The following is a 23603-nucleotide window of genomic DNA, read 5'->3' as shown; positions in this document are numbered from 1 at the left end:
TCTGCTTGATTTTAGCTCTACTGAAAATATTTTGCGATAATACAGATTGTGGTAAATCCTTTTTGCTCCATTCCCTGTTAGCAGCAACTTCAGGTCTAAATTGTCTCCCTTTTTTGCACAAGAGTAATTGTTTGATAATCTGTCCGCAGTTTTCTGTATTCCGTGACAGATGCTTCACAACCGACTTAAATTATAATACTTTTTGAATGAGGACCATTTGTAAAAAAAAAAACATAAAAAATTGCCTCTTTGTGTCTGATATGTGCTTTTTTAAATGTCTCAGCCCTAAGATACCATCGAAATCTGTGCAGAGCGGTGGAACGATGACCACAAACATGCAAGAACAAACAAGCAGTTGATAAATAACATTATATTAGCCATGTAACACCAGGGGTTTTCTGTCCAACATCAGGGTTTATTTCGACAGCACATGAAAGGAGTGCCAGACAAACCTGTAGAGAGTCTCACCAACGCTGATGTTCTCAAGAGTCTAAGACAGTGTTGTCACGTTATCCCAATGTAAACAACCACATATAAAAATAGAAAAATTGACAGAAATTGTATTCTTTGATTTTAAATTTCTCACTTTAGAAAAAGAACTGTTACAAAAAGTAAAGCCTACTATTACCCATGTCTACATGGCCTTTACACTGCTATACATGTCCATACCCCAGCCATGGACAGAATCTGTTAGTTACTAGGATCGAAAACTAAAAGATACCATGAAGACATTACTAAGCATTATAAAAAGTTATTTTCTGCAGAAATACATCCTTGATATCTAATGGTCAGATTCATAAACATTGTTCGTGAGGAAGTGAAGAAGCACCGTCGGTGAGGGACCCTATTTGTTATGGATATTGGTTATGGACTGGATAGAGGCAGGAAGAAAGTGAACAAAAATGTGGGTGATCAGGGATGGAGAGAAAGACACAAAGAAGCGAGAGAGTGATACAAAGAAGAAGTGAGAGAGTGATAGATGGATCAAGATAGAAAAATGAAGATTAGCTAAAGATAAAGTAAATATTTGCTAAACCCATACATTTAGAGAAAGTGAAAGAGAGCTACAGATGCCAGGACAGAAACAGAGAGAGACAGCTGGAGATAAGGCAAGAAGGTAGCTAAAGATAAATCTCTGTGCATACATTTAGGTAAAGATTATGTAAACAGATGGAGCGGTGGACAGAGAAAGGGAGAAATAAAGCTATGGGTAGGGAGAGTGGGAGATAGTGTGACATACTACAAGATTGAATAAAATTAGAGCAATGGACAGAAAATAACAGTGTGGTCTTAAACACTTCTCTTCCCTAAATTCAATCTGTTAGGGCTTATTTTGCTCAATATGATCAGGAGAGAAGTATATCCATCAACTAGTGAGTACACCCAGCCATCAAATGGGATCTTTAACAACTACACTGAACTGCTGTTTTTTCTGCCATTACACAAAGCTAGTGTCAAAAGTTACCACTGTAAACATGTTTTCTATTGCTATCATTCCTTCAGGTGTTTTTGACACCACGCCAAAAACATGAGCAATAAAAGACTGCAATTATGGAATGTCAGCAAATGCACCTGCAACCGTTCTTTACATGACTTCATCGCTCAGCTTGGACAATAAAACAAAATCAATGTGTGCAACATGGACTGTAACAGTGCCTTATTCGCCCACAATAATAATTACTTAAAACATTTTTTTTAAAAGAAAGAAAATGTGTAGTGCCTTTCCACTGAATCCATCAAATACACAATTCTAAAAACTGTTACATATCCATCCTTCAGGACAGTACAGATATTCTACAAAAATAAAAGCTTTCACCGGTCTTGCGTCAGACAGTACAGCTTTCCGGCTGTACCATAGGCATGGGCTGGGAATCCACGACAAGGCCAGAGTAGTAGTGTGTACCACTAATTCCAGGGACCGCAGATAAGCTGTGTAAATAAATTGTGAGTACTAGACACTGTTTGGCGGCTCTTACTTGGAATATTTGTGGTTTGAAACATTGAATTTAGATATACAGCGAATGGTGGATCACACACTCCACTTTATAGTGTGACTTTGTCGTAGTGACTGACTTGTAGGTGCTACTTGTGCTTGGCCATAAGTTAGACCACCTACTTACTACGTTCCTTCACCTGTGACACCTACTGACACTGAGACACAAGGAGCTAAAACATACAAAAAATTAAAATCTATTTTAAAATACCTATGAAAAAAGGTAACTAAAATACTCATAAGGGTAAAATATTAAAAACAATTAACTTAAATACATTTTACAGCAGGTGCTTTTGGTCTGATGCAATGCAAAGAGTCCATCAACAAATGTACAGGCGAAATTGTCTTTTGGTCTGAAGCAACATGTAAAAACTCCCTCGCCGCGTTTCCCTCTCAGGGGTCCATAAGCACCGTATGGACAAAAAGGGTAGCAGCTGAATGCTGGTCTCCGTTCCTGTTCAGAAGATGGATGTGTCGATAGCCTTGAAGAGAAGCAGAGAAACACAGATGAAGAGGGCAGGATGCTTCACGCAACATGCATGCTCACAGAGGGAGATTGGCATTCGATACCTGCACAGCGGTTAAGCCACTGGGCATCCAAAGGGTCATGACATTACCAACATTTCGCTTTTTTTTCATCTCAAAAGGCTTGCCACGTCTTTCACTCTGCTATGACCATCATGGAGTTCAGGCTATTGTACATAGAGCCTTTACACATCACAGAAAAGAGTTGCCTACCCCATATTGGTTCCCATCGTTGTGCTAGCAACAACATTCTACTTACTAGGGACACAGTCCCTCAATTCGAGTACACATCACAGCACCTAAAGTGTTTACCAGCACACATCATGACAGACAGTGCTTCTTTTCCTCATCACAGTCCTTACTTATTGAGGCCTGTCAGACTTCTGGGACTCGACAGTGGCCCAGTTTATGCTGTAGAAAAGGCAACATAAGAGTAAGAGATACTTCTTAGATTATTATAATATATATATTTTTTTATATATGCTCATCGACCCGGTCCAAATATAGGTTTTCACACCATAACCAAAAGTGTTTTGTGTATCTACTTGAGAAATAGTAGCTAAGACGAAGATCAAAGAACAACCAGATGGAGGATCACAAAAGTGGATAGAAATGGGGCACACTTTCTGGAGGAGAATCCCCGGCCTTGTCGCAATCCTTACCTATGGAAGTGGCAGCACGCAGGATAGATGGCTTTATCCACAACATAGAAGCACCCCTCCAAAAGGAATCCCCTTGTTTCATCGCCCACCTCTCAGATAGAATGGTGTACGATTGTATGGGGTGAAGCCCAAGCAGTTGGCTTGCCAACCTCTCTGATAGCCACTTCATGGGTTAAAGTCAATGATGAAGAAATTGCTTTAGCAGGTTTTTCCAACCAAAAAGGGCTTGGACGGGAGACTGTACCCTTTGTTCATCAAGCCCCCAGAGTAAGCAATATGGTTTGATGCTGTTAAACTGTGCAACTGAGCACTAAGAAGTAAAAATCCTTGACAAGATGATCGCACTCCTGAAACAGCGACATCAGACTATTTAAACAGTATCTTTATGTGGAAAGTAGTCAACAGGTTAAAATTATAGCCAAATGTATTACTGCACGAACATTGTAGCCCATTAATTTGAGTCTTCAAAAAGCACCAATCGTGTGTAAAACATATGAAGACTGAATTGACAAGAATGTCGTAGTCAGTAATAGCACAGTGAGCTGGGTGATCACTGCTGCAATCTGAGCATGAGCTGCAGGTCCAGGTTCGAATCCCGGCAAGGCCACACAAACTTTCCTCCTTCCGAGGTCAATAAATGAGTACCCAACTAATATTGATTAATATTATATGTAAATATATTTACTGTAAATCGCTTTGGCGAAAGCGCTATAACACATCATTAAGATGAGAATGAGGACATGAAAATGATGGAAGTATAATATTTGTACATAAATGTGTATAGCACGCTGAAAAAGCACCGATAGTTGAGGATTGTTGGGCGATAGTCCTGCCTGATCACAAGCCAATGGGGTGACACATCCTAACCATCCTCCCAAAAAGACAAAGGGCCTCATTACGACCCTGGCGGTCCGGCAACTACGGTACCGGTAAGCATGCCCGGCAGGTCTGACCGGGCAGACAGAGCAGCACCCGCAAGCACAGCATGTTGGATGCACCGGCACCATTCTGAATGGTGCCGGTGCATCCGACGTCCCAGTCCCATTCCCATTCAGCCCTATGGGGCCAGATGGGGACTCCCTTATTGCCGGCACCCGCAAATGGGCAATTACCGGGACTGCCAAACGCGGCATGACCCGGTTCTTGCCCATTCGCGGGTGCTGATAAAAATGCAACTTCGGTGGCAGCCGTGCCGGTTTTGCCAGCACGGCTACCGCCAGATTTGTAATGAGGCTCAAAGACTTCTAACACCTAAGGACAGGGCACAAATTCACACTGAATTATCTGACTTTAAGTACAAAACACTCAAGAAACATCCAAAACAGGGGCCTGATTCACTTCAGAAGAGGAATGAAACTGATATGAGGATGAATAATTTCCATAGAGTTCTATGAAAGGGGAAACAGATCTTAGGGATGGAAGTGGGTTCTAAACTCAAGTACGGACTATAAGGAGGCAGCTGAAGAAACCGAGGACAGCATGAAGATCCTACGTCTCTCCGTTTCCAAGAGTGTCGTAATGGCTGCTAGAAAGAGAACATTAACTCATAAGACATGAAACGTAACCTTAGCAAAAGGCTCACATGTTGAACCCTGTAAGGCTGATGCACCCAAAGAAAGGATCCACAAAAGGTGAAACTAGCTGGGATGTGCACCTAGATAAAGCAAAACATTGGATAGGCATAGAAAAAAAGCAGCCTGCCATCATGTCCCTCTAAGGATCTTTAAGTGCCCAAACTGTAGCCAATTGAAGGCATGGGTGAGTTACAGCCAAGCCCTTTAAACACCTCTCTTGAACAAAGTGAAGCACTCGATCCATAGCACAGTATCAACACCCTTCAATCCACACAGAATTCTGAAGAGCACACCAACTCTGAGCAGAGACTCCAACAGTAGAGGGACATGCAGATTGCTGATCAAGACAAGTTTAGTCTTGAAGCAGACCCTGATGCTGAAGAACTAACTGTTCACCCGCCAAAGTGAGAGCTTCAACAGATGACACCAAAATAGGGAACAAGGTTTGCATGGGCAGCTTCACATCCCCCTTACCCACCCTTGCATGCCATGACTCCCAACGCTGCCCTCTGCACCTTTGCGATGGGGCCAACTGGCCAGCACACTAGTGAAGAGGAAGTGCCAAGCACCATTCGCACTCCAGCCGACCCTTTCAAAATACCAGGAACGTTCACGCCGAAATATGTAACGTGTGATGAGCAAATAAACCAGCAGAGACCCGCAGTTGGGCTCTGTCCAGTACCTATCAGAATAACGGCACCTATTGAAGTACTGACACCCAAGAAAACCAGGACAGTAAGGTACCTATTGACATATTGACAAGTGAGACAGAATGACAATTGTCAGAATGTCATACCCGAAGAAGCTAATAAGATACTGAAGGAAGATGAATGGTGACTTCAGGAGAACCCGGACTGACGCACAGATAGAAGCTATAATGACCTGGAATGATGACAAAAGAGACAAAATACCATGGATAAGCGACATCCTGAGCCTAAGGTGAAACAGTTGATGTCAAGATGCAGAAACGTATGCCATATGCACGATGAAGATATTAAGTTAGTTTAAACGTGTAAAGATGCAAGAAATCGCAAGAAGCACAGATATCGTGAGGCTAGCTTATGCTTAGTAGTAAAATAGATGCGACAAGCACCACCTATACATATATCTACCTCAAAGAGCACTTTATATAAGTATACTTACACTGCGCACAAGAGGAGAATGAACCAAAGGTTACTAAAGGTCTCAAAAGGAGAAACTTTGCAGCAAACAAATCAAGAATCAAGACTGGAAGAAAAACTCAGCTGAAGGTTACCATGCCAAGAAGTCAAGGTTGTATCAGCAGGAAGAGGCCAACAGTGGATACAATTAAAGAGAAAAAAAAATAACAGAGTATCCTGTTCAGAAAGGTCAAGATAAGCCACAGAGGCAGACGACTGGCAGAATTAAATCAAATACACGAAATTGCACGAAGAAGTGGCTGTTTTCACGGTGTCTGAATCACGTGACCAGGCAAGCAGAAGGGATGAGACTTTCACACCTACACATGGATCTTCGCCATACCAATACGCCTTAACTTTCCCAGACCAAGAAGCAGACTCGAGGCCAACTACAAAGAATTAATTGACACATGACCCGAGGTGATGATTGATTGCAGCAATAATTGGAGGGAAGCTAGGGTGCAGACTAACTCCCTGCACCTGGCTGGCTATCCTGCATGCTGCTAAGCACAAGTGGAAAAGTATGAGTGGGGTTGACGCCACCCCAATCATAGTGGACCGTGTAATCTAGGGTCCTATAGTTAGTAGAACCAATGAGACGTTGTACTTTTACTGACGTTTACAGTGGCCATTTTGAAGGAAGGGCTTAGTTGCTCAACCTGACATTGTTTATCCAATCCCCTCTCCCCGTTACCAAATACAGATATAGTACTTATATTAAAGTTACCTTCCTAGAACCAATCAAGTTGCATGCTAAGTTTTAAGAATTACACTTCAGTAATGACGAGTTTTTGGTATAAATGTTATGTTTTTTCTGTTTCTAATTGGAGTTGAAGCAAGAAGGAAGATCGAGCGATTGCTGATATTCATTGAACTCCCCGTTTTTTGTACTTGTCATTAAACGGACTCCCTTTGCCAAACTATTGAGTTGTCATTATTAATTGATGCAAGAGTACGAATCTGCATCCCCATCTATCTCGAGGGTGCTGCTGCTCATCTTAAAGTGCTGTTTGGAAACCCCCAGTCCTATGGGCCAGCTGGGGTCCATCCAGCACACTTGGTAGCAGAGATTGATGGTTTGATTAGAATCGATTAGATAAGACACCCATTGGCCATCGACATAAGTAACTCAGGGTCCTCGGCAATATCATGAGCCCTTTGCTATCCGGCTGAGTAGAACGAGAAGCTCCCCGTAAATAGTGGTTAGTCTAAGAAAAAACCCTGCAGGTTAGGTCTGAAGGAACCTTTGCTTTCACCCAAGAATCCCTTCCAACTTCTACGAGCAGCCGATCGGACGAACAGCTCGGAAAGTCGGTAACGAAGGCGGTGATCTGGAGCGTCCGGAGAGGAAAGAAATGCCAACGGCGAGTGAAAAAGACTGAATGCTTTGGCAAAAAGTGGCATGCATTAAAACAAGCAAGGGAAGGTAACGGAGGAAGGTGGGATATAAAGAATAACAACAGAGTAAGAGTATAATGTATATACAAGGGGAAAATATTGGCTCGAGGGTGGCCGAGCAATAGAGAGAGATACCGGGGAATAACCGAGAGAAGAGTATACACCCAGATACCTAGGTTTTAAAGAGAGCTAGAAGAAGCCTTCATTTAAGGTCCTGAATTAAGAGGACGATAGGCGACCAGAACAATTAAAGACGTTCTGAAAGAATTGGGCTTACATTCCATATCGGAATAACGATAGGGGTAGAATGCATCTGAGGAAACGGATGGCATGAGATGGAGAAAATAGCATGAAAATTATGTGATTCAATAGACAAAATGTTGTATGGCACAGATTGATGATGGTGGTCTGAAAAAATAAAGGCATTTTTGGTGAAGAAACGGGATTGGAGCTTGCGACGATTGGTGCTTGCTCATATTGTTGATTTTGTTTATGGAACATAAAATATAATTAAGTTTTATATAAAGAAAGGATAAGCAGGTTTAAGCATGGAAGACGTTCCCCCATTGGTACATTTGTGCAAACAGTTGCCGAAACATGCACCTAAGCTTAAACAGTACAGTGCAGAGTGGGTTAAAGGGGCTGCAAACAAAATGTTTATGCCATGGCCCCAAGGTGGCCCGCTATCTAAAACGGTCCTGCAGCACATAACGACATATTTGTACGCTACGTATACTGGCAAAAATGTACACAAACGCCTAGCTAGTTTAGAGCTTTGGAAGATGTACCAAGAGGAAAAGGGAAAAGGAAGAGGAGCCGCTGGTAGATTGGATACTAAACAAATGCACAGAGGGGGGTGAAACGCTTTCTGTGCCACCGCCCCATCTGAAACAAAAAGCGAAGCCAGTAAAGAAGAAGGATTGTACCCATTAAGGGAGTCTGAAGCAGCCACGGGATATAGCATCCCGTCATATGAGTCACCTATGCAAAGTAGTGACGAAAGCCCAGAGAAAAACAGAGAAAGAAATATTGCCTCCAAAGTACCAAAGGACAAGGAGATAGACGTGAAAAGGAGAAAGGAGATCAAGCACAAGCAAGTACATCTGTAGATACGGGTAGAGAGGGGAAGAGATGGAAAGGAGATGAGGACAGGACTGATGAGATGGCATTCACACAGAACGAATGGATGGGGGATCCGATTTTATTTAAACTCGATGGTAAAGGCATTGAGGATATGAGAGAAAAGGGAGAACAAGATGAAATAACAAGGAAAGAGAAGGAAAAGGAAAACCGACAGAGATGAAGGAACTAAGAAAAAGGATAGACGGAAACAAGAGCTGTTATATCGTGAGGAGCAAGAAACGAAACGTGATCATAGGCAGAAAACAGCTGATGATCAGGACAGGCAGGAACAAAGGAGGATAGAAGAAGAACAAAAAATACGGGAGAAGAGGATAAAAAGGCAAAGAGATGAGGAAATACGAAGGGCAAATGAACGAAGAGATGCGAGGACACAAGAAGAAGATAGGGTTAGAGAGGAAGCAAGGAACCATAGAGAGTTTGATGACGACATAGAATGCAAGCGAAGACAGAGAACACGGGATCTCGAATATCTGGAAAGAGGTTAAAAAACCTGATCCAGTAGTAGACTGGGAAAACATAGAAGAATTCTTCCCAGAGTATGATTCGGTAGCAGGCACGTCTAGGATAAATATGGAAGATGACTTCGACACCAGAAGCATCGGAGAGACGATCGATAGAATATATGATGAAATGGGGCTAGAACAGCTACCCCAAGGGAAAGGAGATGACAAGCGTCTTGAGAGCACTAAGTTGTACGACACTGAGGATGCCTACCGAAGTAGCAGAAATAGAGAGCAGTCCCTAGATAGTTTGATGCTAACCAGGAATGAGGAGGATGAGAGAAGTTGCACGAGTTGCGCAAAGACAATATCGGATGCAGAAAGAGAAGACGAGAGAAGATACGCTTCTCTAGGGGAAAGGGAAAAAGATTCTAGTGGATCTGCACCCAAGACATCAGAGTCAGCCACACAATCAGATCGACATGAAGGAGTATCTTATGGTCAGTGGGGGGTGTCTCCACCACCCTACGTGAGCAGACTAAGGACATTGGCAGGTAGGCGGCAATGCGGGAATATTACCCCTGCAGTGGATAGAAAAATGATGAGAGAAGAAAAGGAGTGCCATGTGTTACGATTCCCGTTACTCGAAAAAGGAGGAACCAGGCCACAATATATACCATGGCCACACATGGATAGAGAAAACCTGAAAAAAATCTTCCCATGTTGACATCGAGAGCCGGAAAATGGATACACGAGTTAGAAAAAATGACGGGAGGAAACACGTTAGCTATCAGGAATATTAAGGGTCTTTTAATCGGCATACTTGGTGATAGAGCTGATGATGTATGGACACGTTCAAGTTACCCTGGAGTGACTACAGTTAATACTGTGCATGATGGAGCACCGTTTAACAATTGCAGAACCGCGGTATGGAAAGCATTACGAGTGCTATACCCAGATACTTCAGACATGGGAGCTATAATGGCACATAAAATGAAGGAGTCAGATGATCCTTTGCTTTACAGTCAGAATTTCCAAGACGCCTCGGGGCTGTAAACTCGGGAATCTTGGGGGAAATCTATACTCGTGTTTTACCATATATTATGCCAAGAACAGCCAGAACAAGACCAGAATCAGCTCAAGAAATTGGTAGGAATTGTGGTCAAGCCGTGGTCTAAAATAAAGTTGACCATCGCGCACTATTGCAGGCTGCTGCAAGAGAAAAATCAAAAAATATTCTGCACAAAAAGGTGAAGAGGCCAAACTAGTGCAGAAAAAACTGTCAAAATATGCCATTGAGGGGGCAATTATCAATAACGTACGGATCACACACACAGCAGATCAATTATCTAAGGCAGTTTCTACCCAAGAGGAAGAGGCTTTCGAGGAAGAGGATGCAGAGTAATCAGAGATGTTTCCAAAGTAATCAGGGAGGTTTTCAAAACATGCAAAACGGCAATCAGGATATGTTGAAGGGCAAATAATCAGACCACCCGAATCTGTTGGATGTGTGGGATGACAGGGCACCTAGCGCGCACATGCAGAAATCAAGGCATAGTGCAAAATGACAAAGGTTTAAGAGGAGGGATGGTGAATCCACCTGCGTTTTCACAGCAGGGTAGAAATGGAGTTGCACAAAATCGCACGGTGCAGCAGCAAGCGCCAGAAGCACAGCAAAGTTTGCAGCCTCAGAATAAGATACATTTTCCGCAAGGACAGTCTCAACAGTCGCCGATGCAACTGTTACATACAACAAGTAGAGGGCAGGTATTGAATTCTGGAATAAGAAATGACACTGGTGATGGAGGAAATCGATTCACTGAACATATGACAAAGTTATATATGGACTAGGACAGCTCACTGGGAAACCTGATGTGTTCTATCCTAAAGAATATTCTTAGTTGACACGGGTACAACACGCTTGTGTATAAGTGAAGGCAAGTTTTCTTTGTCCGGCGATGCCATAAATACTCAGGGCTTCACAGGAGCAACAAGTTGTGTTCCTTTCACAAAAGAACTTCCAGTTTCTATAGGAGAATGTGACATGAATGTGCCATTGCCATATTCAAGGCAAACCCCAGTGAATATATTGCGACGAGACTTAATGACGAAGTTAAATAGGACAATCTCGTTCACTGAGAAGGGCGTAGTATGTTCGACTCCAGGAATGTATTATTTGAACGTATGCAAAATTATTAGGGCATACGCAGGACAAACGGCTATGAGAGCTGTTCCATTGGAACCAGAAATATTCACGTATGGAGAGCATATATTAATGTCATGGCTACCAGGCCATACAGGCAAAATAATGAGAACCCCAGATGAGTTTCTGTTCAGGCCAAGAATACCTATGTATGAGGAAAAGGGACGAGTGTTTCCCTTGGTAATACAAACAGCCATAGTGTGAGGAAAAATGGCATTGTTCGATGGTTATGATGACAAAGGTAGACAATGGTGCACAGTAATCGCCATTGGGGAAGGGTACAGGTTGACTGAAGTCACTGATAATGACCTATTTGAAGAGCAAATATATGAAGATGAGATGACAGTTGAGGTTAATCTCATGTATTGGATGAAAATGATTAAAAGAGGTGCCCCAGAGAATGATGCTGGCACAAAAATGTCCTGAATATTTTGATGACGACATGGCAAAAGTGCCTGTCTCAGTATGGACTACAGGCCCTTATGATGTAGGTTTAATGAAAGGAGTCAGAGAAGTGAAGATTAACTTGAAACCAGGAGCAATTTTACCAAAAGCACAACAGTATCCCATGTCTAGGGAAGCAGATGAAGGGACTTTCAAAAAATGTCTGCCATGATGGAGCAGGGCATTTTAGTGACGTCAGAATCGTCATGTAATACTTCGATTTACCCAGTAAAAAGAGGGAAAGGGGGTCTTGGTGTTTAATCCAAGATCTGCACCCAATAAATGATATTGTAGAGGCCGAGTTCCCTCTAGTCCCTAACCCGTCCACAAACCCGTTGATGCAAGATATTTCCTGGTGATTGACTTGAAAAATGCATTTTTCTCAATCCCATTGCACAAATAATCACAAGATTTGACATCATTCACGTTCAGACAAATTTGTCTGAAAAGCACAAGGTTACCTCAGGGATAAAGTGAGTCTCCTTCGATTTTCAACAGAATTCTACAGATGAACTTAAGCAATATTGCATTAGAGAGTGTTCTTTTGCAATATGTGGATGACATCCTAATTTGCAGCACTACAGAGGAAACGTGCAGACACGATTCTATTAGGCTATTGACTATATTGACTGAGAAAGGATATAAGGTTGACAAAGAAGTTACAGTATTGCCAACAAGAAGTGCTGTACATAGGCCAGCTGATTTTGCATGAGGGGAAAAAGGTTAACCCTAAGAGGGCTGAAGCCATCTTAAAAACAGCCAAGCCACACACGATAAAACAAATGCAGAGTTTTCCTGGATTATGCAATTATGTTAGGGCAGGGGTCTTTCACTACAGCTCCTATACCAATCCTTTGTTTCAAGCCCTAAAAAAAGCACAGATGACGAAAGAAAAATGTGTGTGGACCGAGACCATGGAAGAAGCGTTTGTTAAACTAAAAAAGGCCATTTGCACGGCACCAGTTTTAGCGATTTCCAGTTATGCCGAGTAATTTTACCTGTTTTCACACACGAATTGCAGTGTTATTACAGCAGTACTCACACAGAGAACCATGCTTGGGTACAAGCCCCTGGCATACTACAGTGGGAATTTGGACCCAGTAATGAGAGGTCACTTCCAGTGAGAACAAAGTTCAGCTGCCGCAGCATTCACAATAGAAAAGGCTACAACCATTGTGATGGGATACTCAATGACGCTGTTCGTAGAGCACGCATTATTTGCCATTTTAGAGAAACCAAATGGCACATTGACATCTCAAAGAGCTTCGGCTTATGAAGTGATCATATGAAATCCCTTGATTAAAATAATTTGATGCAAAATTATGAACCCAGCTATGTTTATAGCAGAGCCAGTCACTGAAGGAGAGCCAATACATGACTGCGCAAACTATGAAGAATTTTATGATGATATTCCCAGAATAAAGGAAAATGCATTGGCAGAAGGAGAAATCGTCTTTGTTGATGGTTCTTTGAGGATAGATCAAAACAATGGACAGAGATATACAGGCGCCGCTGTGATGAAAAACACAGCAAACAGGGATTTTTGGGTACTCATTAGTGCACGATTACCCTCACATTATTCAGCACAAGCTGCAGATTTATTGGCATTGTTACTCGCACTCGAGAGTCACGATGACCAGGAAGTGACGGTGTACAGTGACTCCGCCTATGTGACATCGACAGTGCATGCAGGCCTAGCGCGCTGGAAAAGGAGGGGCTACCTCCGAGTGGACAGCACGCCAGTGCAGCACGCAGCCTTATTGGACAGGCTCATTAAGGCACTACAACTCCCAGTGGGCATAGCAGTCGTGAAATGCGCTGCTCACACAAAAGGGACAGATTTCATCTCACACGGAAATCAAGCAGCAGGCACTGAAGCCAAGCGTGTGGCAACCAAAGACGAAATAATAATGAATGTGGAAATAACTGATGTACATGAGAAAATGATTGTTGTACGAAGCGAGCCTGAAGGCTAATGTAATATGGGAAAATCCCAGTTAATAGAGCTCCAAGGGGAGGCACCACAGGAAGAAAAGAATTTATGGAAGCAACAAGGGTGTTCTTTAACCCCCACAGAGAGTTTGTGGCGACAAGACAACACTGGTAAACCAGTGATGCCTATAGCCTTATTGAAAATATCACTGGAGCAGTTACACTATCCAGCGCACATGGTAAAAGAGAATCTAGCAGCGACAATTGCCGAAGACTGGTTTATACGGAAATTGGCAGAACACGCTGCATTTTTTATAGTGAACTGTATAGTCTGTCAGCAGTTCACGGCTGGGCATACACTACGTGTGATTAGAGGAGTTATCCCAAGGGCTAATGGGCCTTTTCAGCACTACCATGTCGATTATGTTGATATGATTCAAGTATGTAACAAGTACAGGTATCTAATTGTTGTGGTGTGTCCATTCTCTAGGTGGATAGAAGCAGGTCCATGTGCACACCCAGACTCTACCTGTGTGGCCACATTTCTGGTGATAGAGGCGTTTCCCAGATGGGGAGTGTGTGAGGTCATGACGTCAGACAATGGACCTTACTTTGTTAATACAGTATTTGAACAGATCAACTTGTTGCTTGGCATAAAGCACAAGTTTTCTTCGGTGTATCATCCTCAAGGGAACGGCATATGCGAGAAGCTCAATGGAGTGTTAAAGGAAAGGATAGCCAAGTTGAAGCTTACTCTAAAGAAGGGATGGCTACACTGTCTTCCACTGGCACTGTATGCGCTCAGAAACCAGCCTGGTTCTGACCACCATCTCACGTCGCATGAAATTGTGACAGGCAGGAGGATGCACACGCCATTAACACCCCGAGATAGAGCTAGATGTGATGCTCAGCCAACAGGGGAAGTATTAGGATCAGAAATGCAAAATTACTTGAATTGCATGACATCTTGCCTTACTATAATTTTAGGACAGCTGCAACGACGACAAGAAGGGTGCAGGGCAGCACAGAACACAGAAGGAGATATTGCAACAAACCAAGTTCAAGGCTTACATGTACCACAATTGTTCCCTGGGGACACGGTACTGGTGAGAAATCACACAAGAAAAAAGTGGGACCGGGCCAAGAATGGTCCCTTTAGCGTGGAGGATGTTACTCCCTCTGCAGTCAAGTTACAAGGAAGACAAGCCTAGATCTTTTTGGGTGACATCAAACCATACATCAGAGAAGACCCTCTGCCCTCACCCCACCATGTAGAGACTACAGACAACGGGGAAGAACCACAGCACGTACACACGAGATCCTTGATGAGGAGGAAGGGCGCATGACCAGCAAAGCAAAGGCAAAGAACTTTTGTGCAAGTTATGGCTTAAATTTCAACACTTTCTTTGAGCAAAATAAGGGGAGAAGGACATAAAAACACGGACACTCTGTGCATCCTAGTTGCAGGGCGAAGAAGAAAATTGCACGTATAAGCCACAACATAGCTTATCGACTTTGAACTTTGGACTGAGGCACACTGAAGCCTTGATAAGAGAAGATATGCCAAATTTTGATCGATGATACATACATTGGAAGAGACTACAGTATCCTGACTTTTGACACAGAAGCCTTATTTGGACTCACTTATGGTGTCACGCAATAGTGACCTCAGTAAGGACGTTCTGCTCTATTTGGAGTTATTACAGAGGCCATACCCGTCGCTAGTGGGAAGGCTCACTAACATCACCGAATTTCTTCAAGATCCTGAAAACGAAAAGACAATAAGGAGGCTGCTCACAGTGATTGCAGAGCAGTTCCTTTTGCTTCCAGAGTACAGGGAGGACAAGACAAATGTCCCTGTAACTAGCAGATAGACTAGTGAGCAATGCGTTTATTCGCCTGATCGAGGACTTTCAAGTGCTTTTGGGGAGACCTGACAGCGTTGATGTCCTCACTTTCATCAGAGACCCAGCAAATTCTACACAGATGAGCATGCTCCTGCATGGTATCATAATGCAGGTTGAACTTTCTAATCATCATCAGAATCACCGCAGAAGATTATAAACTTTCCATAGAGGGACAAATCGTGAAGGTGTTGCCAGAGGACTTCACTCTTGCTCATGCTGACAAAGGAATGACATGTCGTCTGGAATGAAACAAGAGGCATTGACTGGGAACTCGTTTATTTTGAACATTTGAACTAAGCAATTGTTGAACTTATTGTCTCATGTGAAACTTTCGTATATGGAAAAAAGAGAACTGTTTCCAGAGACAAGAGACAGTCTATTATTCAGGCAAGGAAGATAATCGTTCTGGTATCTGTGACATGCAAGCAGAGACAGCAGAACCCGGATATAATGACACTACCTAGAATGTATTAAAGAGTTCGTTTTATTTTATAGATGATCGAGATGGGCAGCCAAAATTGTAACTTTGTCCTCCCTCAGGAGGAGAGACGCTCATATTGGCCCACAAATAAGTGCTGTAAGTGGACCTACAGGGGAATTATTTACCTATGCATGGTATTCATTATTGTATTACTGTCACTGACAATTCACACTGCATTTTTTATTGGAGCACAAAGCGTTCAGATTCCAGTGCACCCACCTAATGATGTACGCATGAAACCTACAAAAGTGCCCAGACCTTACATAGTCATTCCAGTCCCCAGAAGGTCTGATAGAGGAGTGAGCAAACTTCAGATGGATGTGATTAGCAATGACACACACACACTTGTGGTAACAAATGAATTGAACCGCCGGAGACAGGGTCGGCAAGAAGGGATTAATGAAAAATGCACATACGCAAATGATGAGTACATACACACCTGGTCTAGTGTCAATAACTGCAGAACCACTTTCCAGAGAATGGGGGGAAGTTTGTAGAACCAACAATGAGAAGTTCCACACCAAGAGAAGTCGCAAGACAAATGAAGAAAGCTGAACTTTTAATGAGACAAAAGGTGTTAGAGAATAAACAAACAGACAGCATTGCCAGCACGCCTGACCCAGTGATTAAGAGGTCAAGCTTGAATCCTCTGAGACAATCAAGTGCTGAGATACTGGCAGAATCTATATGGACGATTATAAACAGAGCCAGAAATAGACACAAGAGGACAAGGAAAGAATTACCAGACTTTCTCCTACTCACATGGTACAGATGAAAATGCCTGGATCATTGATGGAGATACCTGAGAATTCTCCAGAAAGAAGAAGCTACACAGACGTGTTTAAGGATGTGGTTATAGCAAACTACAGAAAGACCTTAAGAATCAGAAGAAGCAAACAAGAAGACAATAATGAACTAAACGACTACCTGGACAGCAGAGCACACTTGGGAAATAACATATGGTACCAACATATGAAGGAAGTTGGAAGACGAACTTCAGAGGAGCAATGCTTTGTTTGTGCACTCTTACTATACAGCATGGGGAAGTCAAAAATCTTCGGAGCTGTGGAAATAGATGTCAAGACAGTGCACTGTATCACACATAGCAATGTACACAACCATAGGCCAGTTTATGGGAAGTGATGCTTCACTCAAATTGGCAACTGAAGCAACTGATCCAAATGAAGATTATGTCCACGACATAAAGACGAGAAACAATGGAAAAACAAAGAACACTGATCAGGTATGAGAAGCCTAGAGTTAAAGGAGCAGAGATCAGAGAGAAACAAAAGACTGAACATTCAAGGGAAAACTACAGAAGAAGCTTGAAGGTGGAAAGAAAGAGGCCAAATGCAAATTTGGGGAACAGTGCTTGCTCCAGACAGATGGGAGAAAGGAGTAATGATCTGCAGAGCATGGATGATCATTGGATACTATAAAGAAACAACTGAAAATGCACAGATGATATGCAAGCCATAATTGCCGAGACTTGCAAGAATGCTAACATGGGTCAAAGACAGAGGAGGTCCCCTACAGATAGTGCCATTGGAACGTTCCAAATTGTGCTTCAGAAACAATGGTACAAGACAAATAGGAGAAAATCAGAACTGTGGACGCATCTTTGATGCTACAGGAATGATGAATGGAACAGCAGTGATCATGGATCATTATTGGGCGTGTGGATCCAAAGCATATATTAGACTACCGAAGAATTGGGGAGGAATATGTACATTGGTGAATGTCCATGTTCCAGCCTTGGTGATTCCAAAAAGTGATCTGAATATTGACAGTTTCCGAAAGCAGATGCTCACCTGAGGAAGAAGAGATCTGTGGAACTGATGAACCAAATGAAGAGAGATAATTACTTCTCTGCCAAATCAGAAGAAGCCTTTCATGCGATGCCATATGAACACAGGTTGTTCAGCCTAACCTCATCAGTGTTCATGACAATTCTGATGCCAACAATTCAAATTGGAGCAAATACTAAATGGTTGAGGATAACCAGATGGGAGTTACTGCAGACCACCAACATGACCATAAAGGGATCCAATGCAATCAAGGAAGAATTAAGGGTGATATGACTAATGACTCTCCCAAACAGATAGGTGCTTGACATGATCACAGCTATGGATGGAGGTGTTCGTGCAAAAATTGGAGAATCATGTTGCACATTCATACCTTCGCACGATGACGAAAATGGAACTTTAACAGAAGCCATAAGCATGCTGACAAACCTACAGAATCAGATGATAGATGAAGTTGACGAAGTTGATGACGACAGTTGGTTAGGACCACTGTTCTAATGGGTTCCACAATGGATGGCAGATGCATTCAAATTCCTAGGAACCCTGTTAGTGATGGTATTGCTTGGTTTCTGTGTCATCAAGATAATAATCTCTCAGTGCCAGAAAAGAGGCAATAGGGATGAAGGTCATGGTTGATGTCGAGTCAGGATGGAAGCCCAAGGACCTGACTGATGAAGAAATAAGACTTTGTGAAAGGCAGCATTTATGCACCAGAAGGAACAAAGTTTCAGTATCCTAGGAAACAGAAATGATGTGGGAAGATGGATCTATTGCAATCCAAGTGAAGAATGACAATTAATGACATGGAACAAAGATGAGCACGCAAGAACAGCAGGACGCTTTAAGGGAGTCATAAAGATATGGACCCCAAAGAGACATTTCTTCAAACCTCTATGTCTGGATCCAGAGGACAAAATAAAGATGGATACAAAGGAAGAAGTGAGAGTGGTCGCCCAGAGGGGGCAGTGAAGAGGAAGTGCCATGCACCATTAACACTCCAGCCGACCCTTTCGAAGTACCAGGAACGTTCACGCCGAAATATGTGACATGTGATGAGAAAATAAACCAGCAGAGAGGCGCAGTTGGGCTCTGTCCAGTACCTATCAGAATAATGGCACCTATTGAAGTGCCGACACCTAAGAAAACCTGGACAGTAAGGTACCCATTGAGAAAACCATATCGACAAGTGAGACAGAATGACAATTGTCAGAATGTAATACCCGAAGAAGCTAAGAAGATACTGAAGGAAGATGAATGGTGACGTCAGAAGAACCCGGACTGACGCACATATAGAAGATATGATGACCTGAGAATGATGACAAAAGAGACGAAATACCATGGATAAGCGACATCCTGAGCCTAAGGTGAAACAGTTGATGTCAAGATGCAGACACTTATGCCATATGCACGATGAAGATATTCAGTTAGTTTAAACCTGTACAGATGCAAGAAACCACAAGAAGCACAGAAATTGTGAGGCTTGCTTATGCTTCGTATTAAAATAGATGCGGCAAGCGCCACCTATACATATATCTACCTCAAAGAGCACTATTTAAGTATACTTTCACTACGCACAAGAGCAGAATGAACCAAAGGTTACTAAAGGTCACAAAAGGAGAAACTTTGCAGCAAACAAATCAAGAACAGAGACTGGAAGAGGAACTCAGCTGAAGGTAACCATGCCAAGAAGCCGAGGTCGTATCAGCTGGAATAGGCCAACAGTGGATACAATTAAAGAGAAAAAAGAACAGAGTATCCTGTTTGGAAAGGTCAAGATAAGCCACAGATGGCAGACGACTGGCAGAATTAAATCAAATACACGAAATTGCATGAAGAGGCCGATTTCATGGTGTCTGAATCATGTGACTGGGCAAGAAGGGATGAGACATTCACACCTACGCATATATCTTCGCCATAACAATATGCCTTAACTTTCCCAGACCAAGAAGCAGACTCGAGGCAAACTAGAAAGAATTAATTGAGACATGACCGCTGAGATGATGATTGATTGTAACAATAATTGGAGGGAAGCTACGGTGCAGACTAACTCCCTGCACCTGGCTGGCTATTCTGTACGCTGCTAAGCGCAATTGGAAAAGTATGAGTGGGGTTAACGCCAATCCAATCATAGTGGACCGTGTAATCTAGGGTCCTATAGTTAGTAGAACCAATGAGACGTCGTACTTTTAGTGACATTTACAGTGGACATTTTGAAGGAAGGGCTTAGTTGCCCCACCTGACATTGTTTATCCAACCCCCTCTGCCCGTTACCATATACAGATATAGTACCTATATTAAAGTTACCTTCCTAGAACCAATCAAGTTGCATGCTAAGTTTTAAGAATTACACTTCAGTGATGATGGGTTTTTGGTATACATTTTCTGTTTTTTCTGAAATTAATTGGAGTTGAAACGAGAAGGAAGATCGAGCGATTGCTGATATTCATCGAACTCCCCGTTTTTTGTACTTGTCATTAAAGAGAATCCCTTTACAAAACTATTGAGTTGTCATTATTAATAATTGGTGCAAGAGTACGTATCTGCATCCCCATCTATCTCGAGGGTGCTGCTGCTCATCTTAAAGTGCTGTTTGGAAACCCTCATTCCTATGGGCCAGCTGGGGTCCATTAGGCACACTTACCCGATATGAGTCTGCCAACCCTGCATTGGTTTCTTTCATTATCTTACTCGATTTACTGTACTTTAGCCTTCTTAGCCTTACATGATACATACAACTTTGCCTATTCTGTAACCTACCGGATTGAGCCACGGCCCTGTGCTATTGATGCCGAATGAACATGCCTACAACTTTCCTGACTTGTCCTGTAGCATCGCGCTGGACCCATCTATAATATACCCGAATGGACAGCAGCCTTGTACTTTATTTGCAAACCTCTTGCTGCTTATCTATCACCCGGCTGCCCTTTGCTGCATATGTAACATGTTTGGACTGAGCCATTTTCAATAACTAACTTGTCTGTAATACTCCTTGCCTAGGTTTGCTCAGCCTAATGCTAAAACTTGAACACACTAGCAATAACTGTACTTTGCTTATATGCTCTGCTGCCTTTACTTTGTCACCCATGTCTGTGTACTCACTGGAAATAAGCCCTGCACCCAGAGGTGAGGCTTGCCAGTATACACCTTCACACGTATTTTCTCATTCGTGTTTGCCTACATACCTGAAGTAGCCGCCTGTACCATGATTGATTGTTTATTATGTGCTTATACACAAGTGTTTCAAAGTGCAACCATGCATGGGAGGGAAAAATACAGGAAAGACAAGACAAACGATCTTACTAGGCATGGTACATTCAGATTATGCAGGTGAACAGAACAGGAAGTGCGTGGGGGGACAGTAGGGACAAAGTGCGCCCAGTCCCGTCAGAACATGGGTTAAGTGCAGTAGTGTTGCGGCAAGCGAAATGCCCGGGGGCAAGTGCAAGAGACTGGCGAGGAAAGCGTGGGACCTGTGACGCTCTGAAGGTACACCAGGCAGCCAGTCAGCGAAACTGAGCAGAGGAGAGAGAGCAAGAGAGCAGAAAGAGGTGGTTAGCAAGGAAGGGGGGGCGGAAGAGTAGGAGGAGGCGAAGAGGAAAGTCTTGAGGAGTTTCTGGAGTTTAAGGAGATCGGGCTCAAGACCGAGAGAGGCAGGGAGGCTGTTCCAGAGGGAGGCATCTGCAGAGAATAAAGATCTCCCCCTAAGTCTCTGCTTGGAGAAGCGGCTCACCCGCAGAGAGCTGGAGGAAGACGAGCGGCGGGCTGGGAAGGCGAGTATTTAGGGAGAGAGCGTTGCAGATCGAGTGGGCCTTGGCCCTAGAAAACCATGTGGAAGATGCAAAGCGTCTTGAACTTAATCCTTGCAGCCCCACAGAGCCAGTGAAGGGATTTCAGCGCTGGAGAGATGTGGTCCCTGGGCTTGAGGCCAAGGATAAGTCTTGCAGTTCTGTTCTGGATGAGATGAAGAGGACGGATGTTAGAGGAGGGCAGGTTTAGAAAGAGGCTGTTGCGGTAGTCCAGACTAGAGAGGACCAGAGTTCTGGAGACGGTGAGCCTCTGAGGAAGGTGAGAAAAGGTAGAATACCTCTGAGAAGGTGCAATTGGCAGCGGGACTTTTTAGAGATGTCTGTGATGTGAGCTGAGAAGGAGAGAGTGGAGGCGAAGATGACCCCCAGGATTGTTTAGGCTTTCCCAATCTATGCACCCATACTAATGTATCTTACCTATTTGCACCTGCATACTTGATGAGGTGAGGCTTTGCCAGTATGTGCATTCACACTAATGCTGCATCTTACCTATTTGGACCTGCATACTTAATGTAGCCCCCCTGCTCCAGGAGGTGAGGCTTTCCCAACTTCTGCACCCATATTAATGCTGCATTTTACCCATTTGTACCTGCATACTGGATGTAGCCCCCCTACACCATGAGGTGAGGCTTTCCCAATCTGTGCATCCATACCAATGTCGCATCTTACCTATTTGTACCTGCATACTTGATGTAGCCCCCGAACGATGAGGTGAGGCTTCGTTAGTCTTTATACACTTACCTATTCTGTTTGTAACCAGTATGAGTACTCTTGCACTCCTCTAATGTACTATGCACTTTCTGTAACAAGCACCTAGATGTTTTTGTGTACTGAAATAAATGCAAAAAATAAATTAATTAAAAGGAGAATGCCCTCTCCTAAGCTTCATCAAGATCAGTGGATAAAGGTAAAGGGGTCAAATCAACATACCGGCTTGCAGAATGCGAGGGCATTGATCGACAAAGCCTCCTGATCTTGTTTCCTTGAGCATGAACAACGTCTGGCAACTAGAGCAGCTGGTCTGGAAGCCGTCTGCATGACGAACAGAAAATCTCAACTCTACGGGGGTGAACCAGAACAATGACTCGCACTACGTTGGGTCATATTAAAGATGTTTATTCAAAACGCCTAACTAGCCCTATCACTATGAGGGAAATTCCCTACTTGGAAAAACTACAACTAAGGGTGCACGTCAAGTCCAAAGTAAAAGTCTTCTGTACAAATCCTAACCACTAACTGGCCCTACCACTTTAGACCAACGTAAATAAAGGAAAAAGAGGAGGCTTGCACAATAGCCACTGTGTTGGCTTCTTCTGCCTGGCCCTAATTGTAGTAGATTTGCCCACAGTCTCAAAATTCTTCCAGTACAGATGGTATTGTTTTCAGAATCATCAGATCGAGTGTCTTGGTAGAAATAATTATCTTCTATATGGGTTTTACGCTCTCCCTTGTTAAAGAAAACGGTCTTCTTGTATCGTTGGACGGTTGTATTTCAAACGTCCAACTCCCTTCAGGATTTCTTGACAAGACACTTCTATCTCACACCTTTGTGGTATTGGAACTCTCCCAGAGTCCTGTGGTTCTCTTGTAGGTGTCTTTGTTTGACAATTGCAATATTTAATAGCCAGGTCGGCTATTCCAGCCTTGACATACAATGTTCTATCTCTATCTCTTTCACTCTGTTTTAGTGTGGTGTTGTGCTCATTAGTTTCTCGCTTGCTCGTACTTCTGGAAGCTAGTCCAGCCTGGATATACAATGTGCATATCGCTTTCCCTCTGTTTCAGTGAGGCCGTGTGTCTGTGATTTTCTCTTTCCTTCTCGTGCTCTAGGCGGCTATTTCAGCTGTGGCATACAATGTTGGTATCTGTTTTACACTGTTTTCCGTACCTGTGTAGGTTTCGGTACTCCATGAAACCAACCGTTTTAAGACGTTGTGCCCAAATCTATAGCTTGTGTCTCCCGGTTGTTACTGCTTTCATCACCACTGGGTGGAGCTCTGGGATCCGGGCTCTTCTCCATTCTCTGGTCTCGGCATCAATTGCTGGGTGCCAAGCACACTTCCGCTTTTCAGCAGTTGTCTTCCCGTCGAGTCTCGTTCCCTGACCGGAGCCTCTTGCTCGGTCAAGGCA

The 23603-nt window shown here is 43.2% G+C and overlaps 1 protein-coding gene across 2 annotated transcripts in view; it reads right to left on the bottom strand.

Annotated features, from left to right (window-relative positions):
* Positions 1 to 394: 394 nt before the first annotated feature.
* Positions 395 to 23603, bottom strand: part of PLCD1 (phospholipase C delta 1) — a 447477-nt gene continuing 424268 nt past the window's right edge. For both annotated transcript variants that reach the window (XM_069647688.1, XM_069647687.1), the window contains exon 15: positions 395 to 2475. In XM_069647688.1, coding sequence (XP_069503789.1) covers positions 2387 to 2475 — 89 coding nt within the window. In that variant the 3' untranslated portion in view covers positions 395 to 2386. The remainder of the gene's footprint in view (positions 2476 to 23603) is intronic.

Source organism: Ambystoma mexicanum, chromosome 2q (assembly GCF_040938575.1).
Source record: "Ambystoma mexicanum isolate Mex_15411 chromosome 2q, UKY_AmexF1_1, whole genome shotgun sequence".
NCBI lineage: Eukaryota > Metazoa > Chordata > Amphibia > Caudata > Ambystomatidae > Ambystoma > Ambystoma mexicanum.
This window is presented reverse-complemented; position numbering and strand designations above follow the sequence as displayed.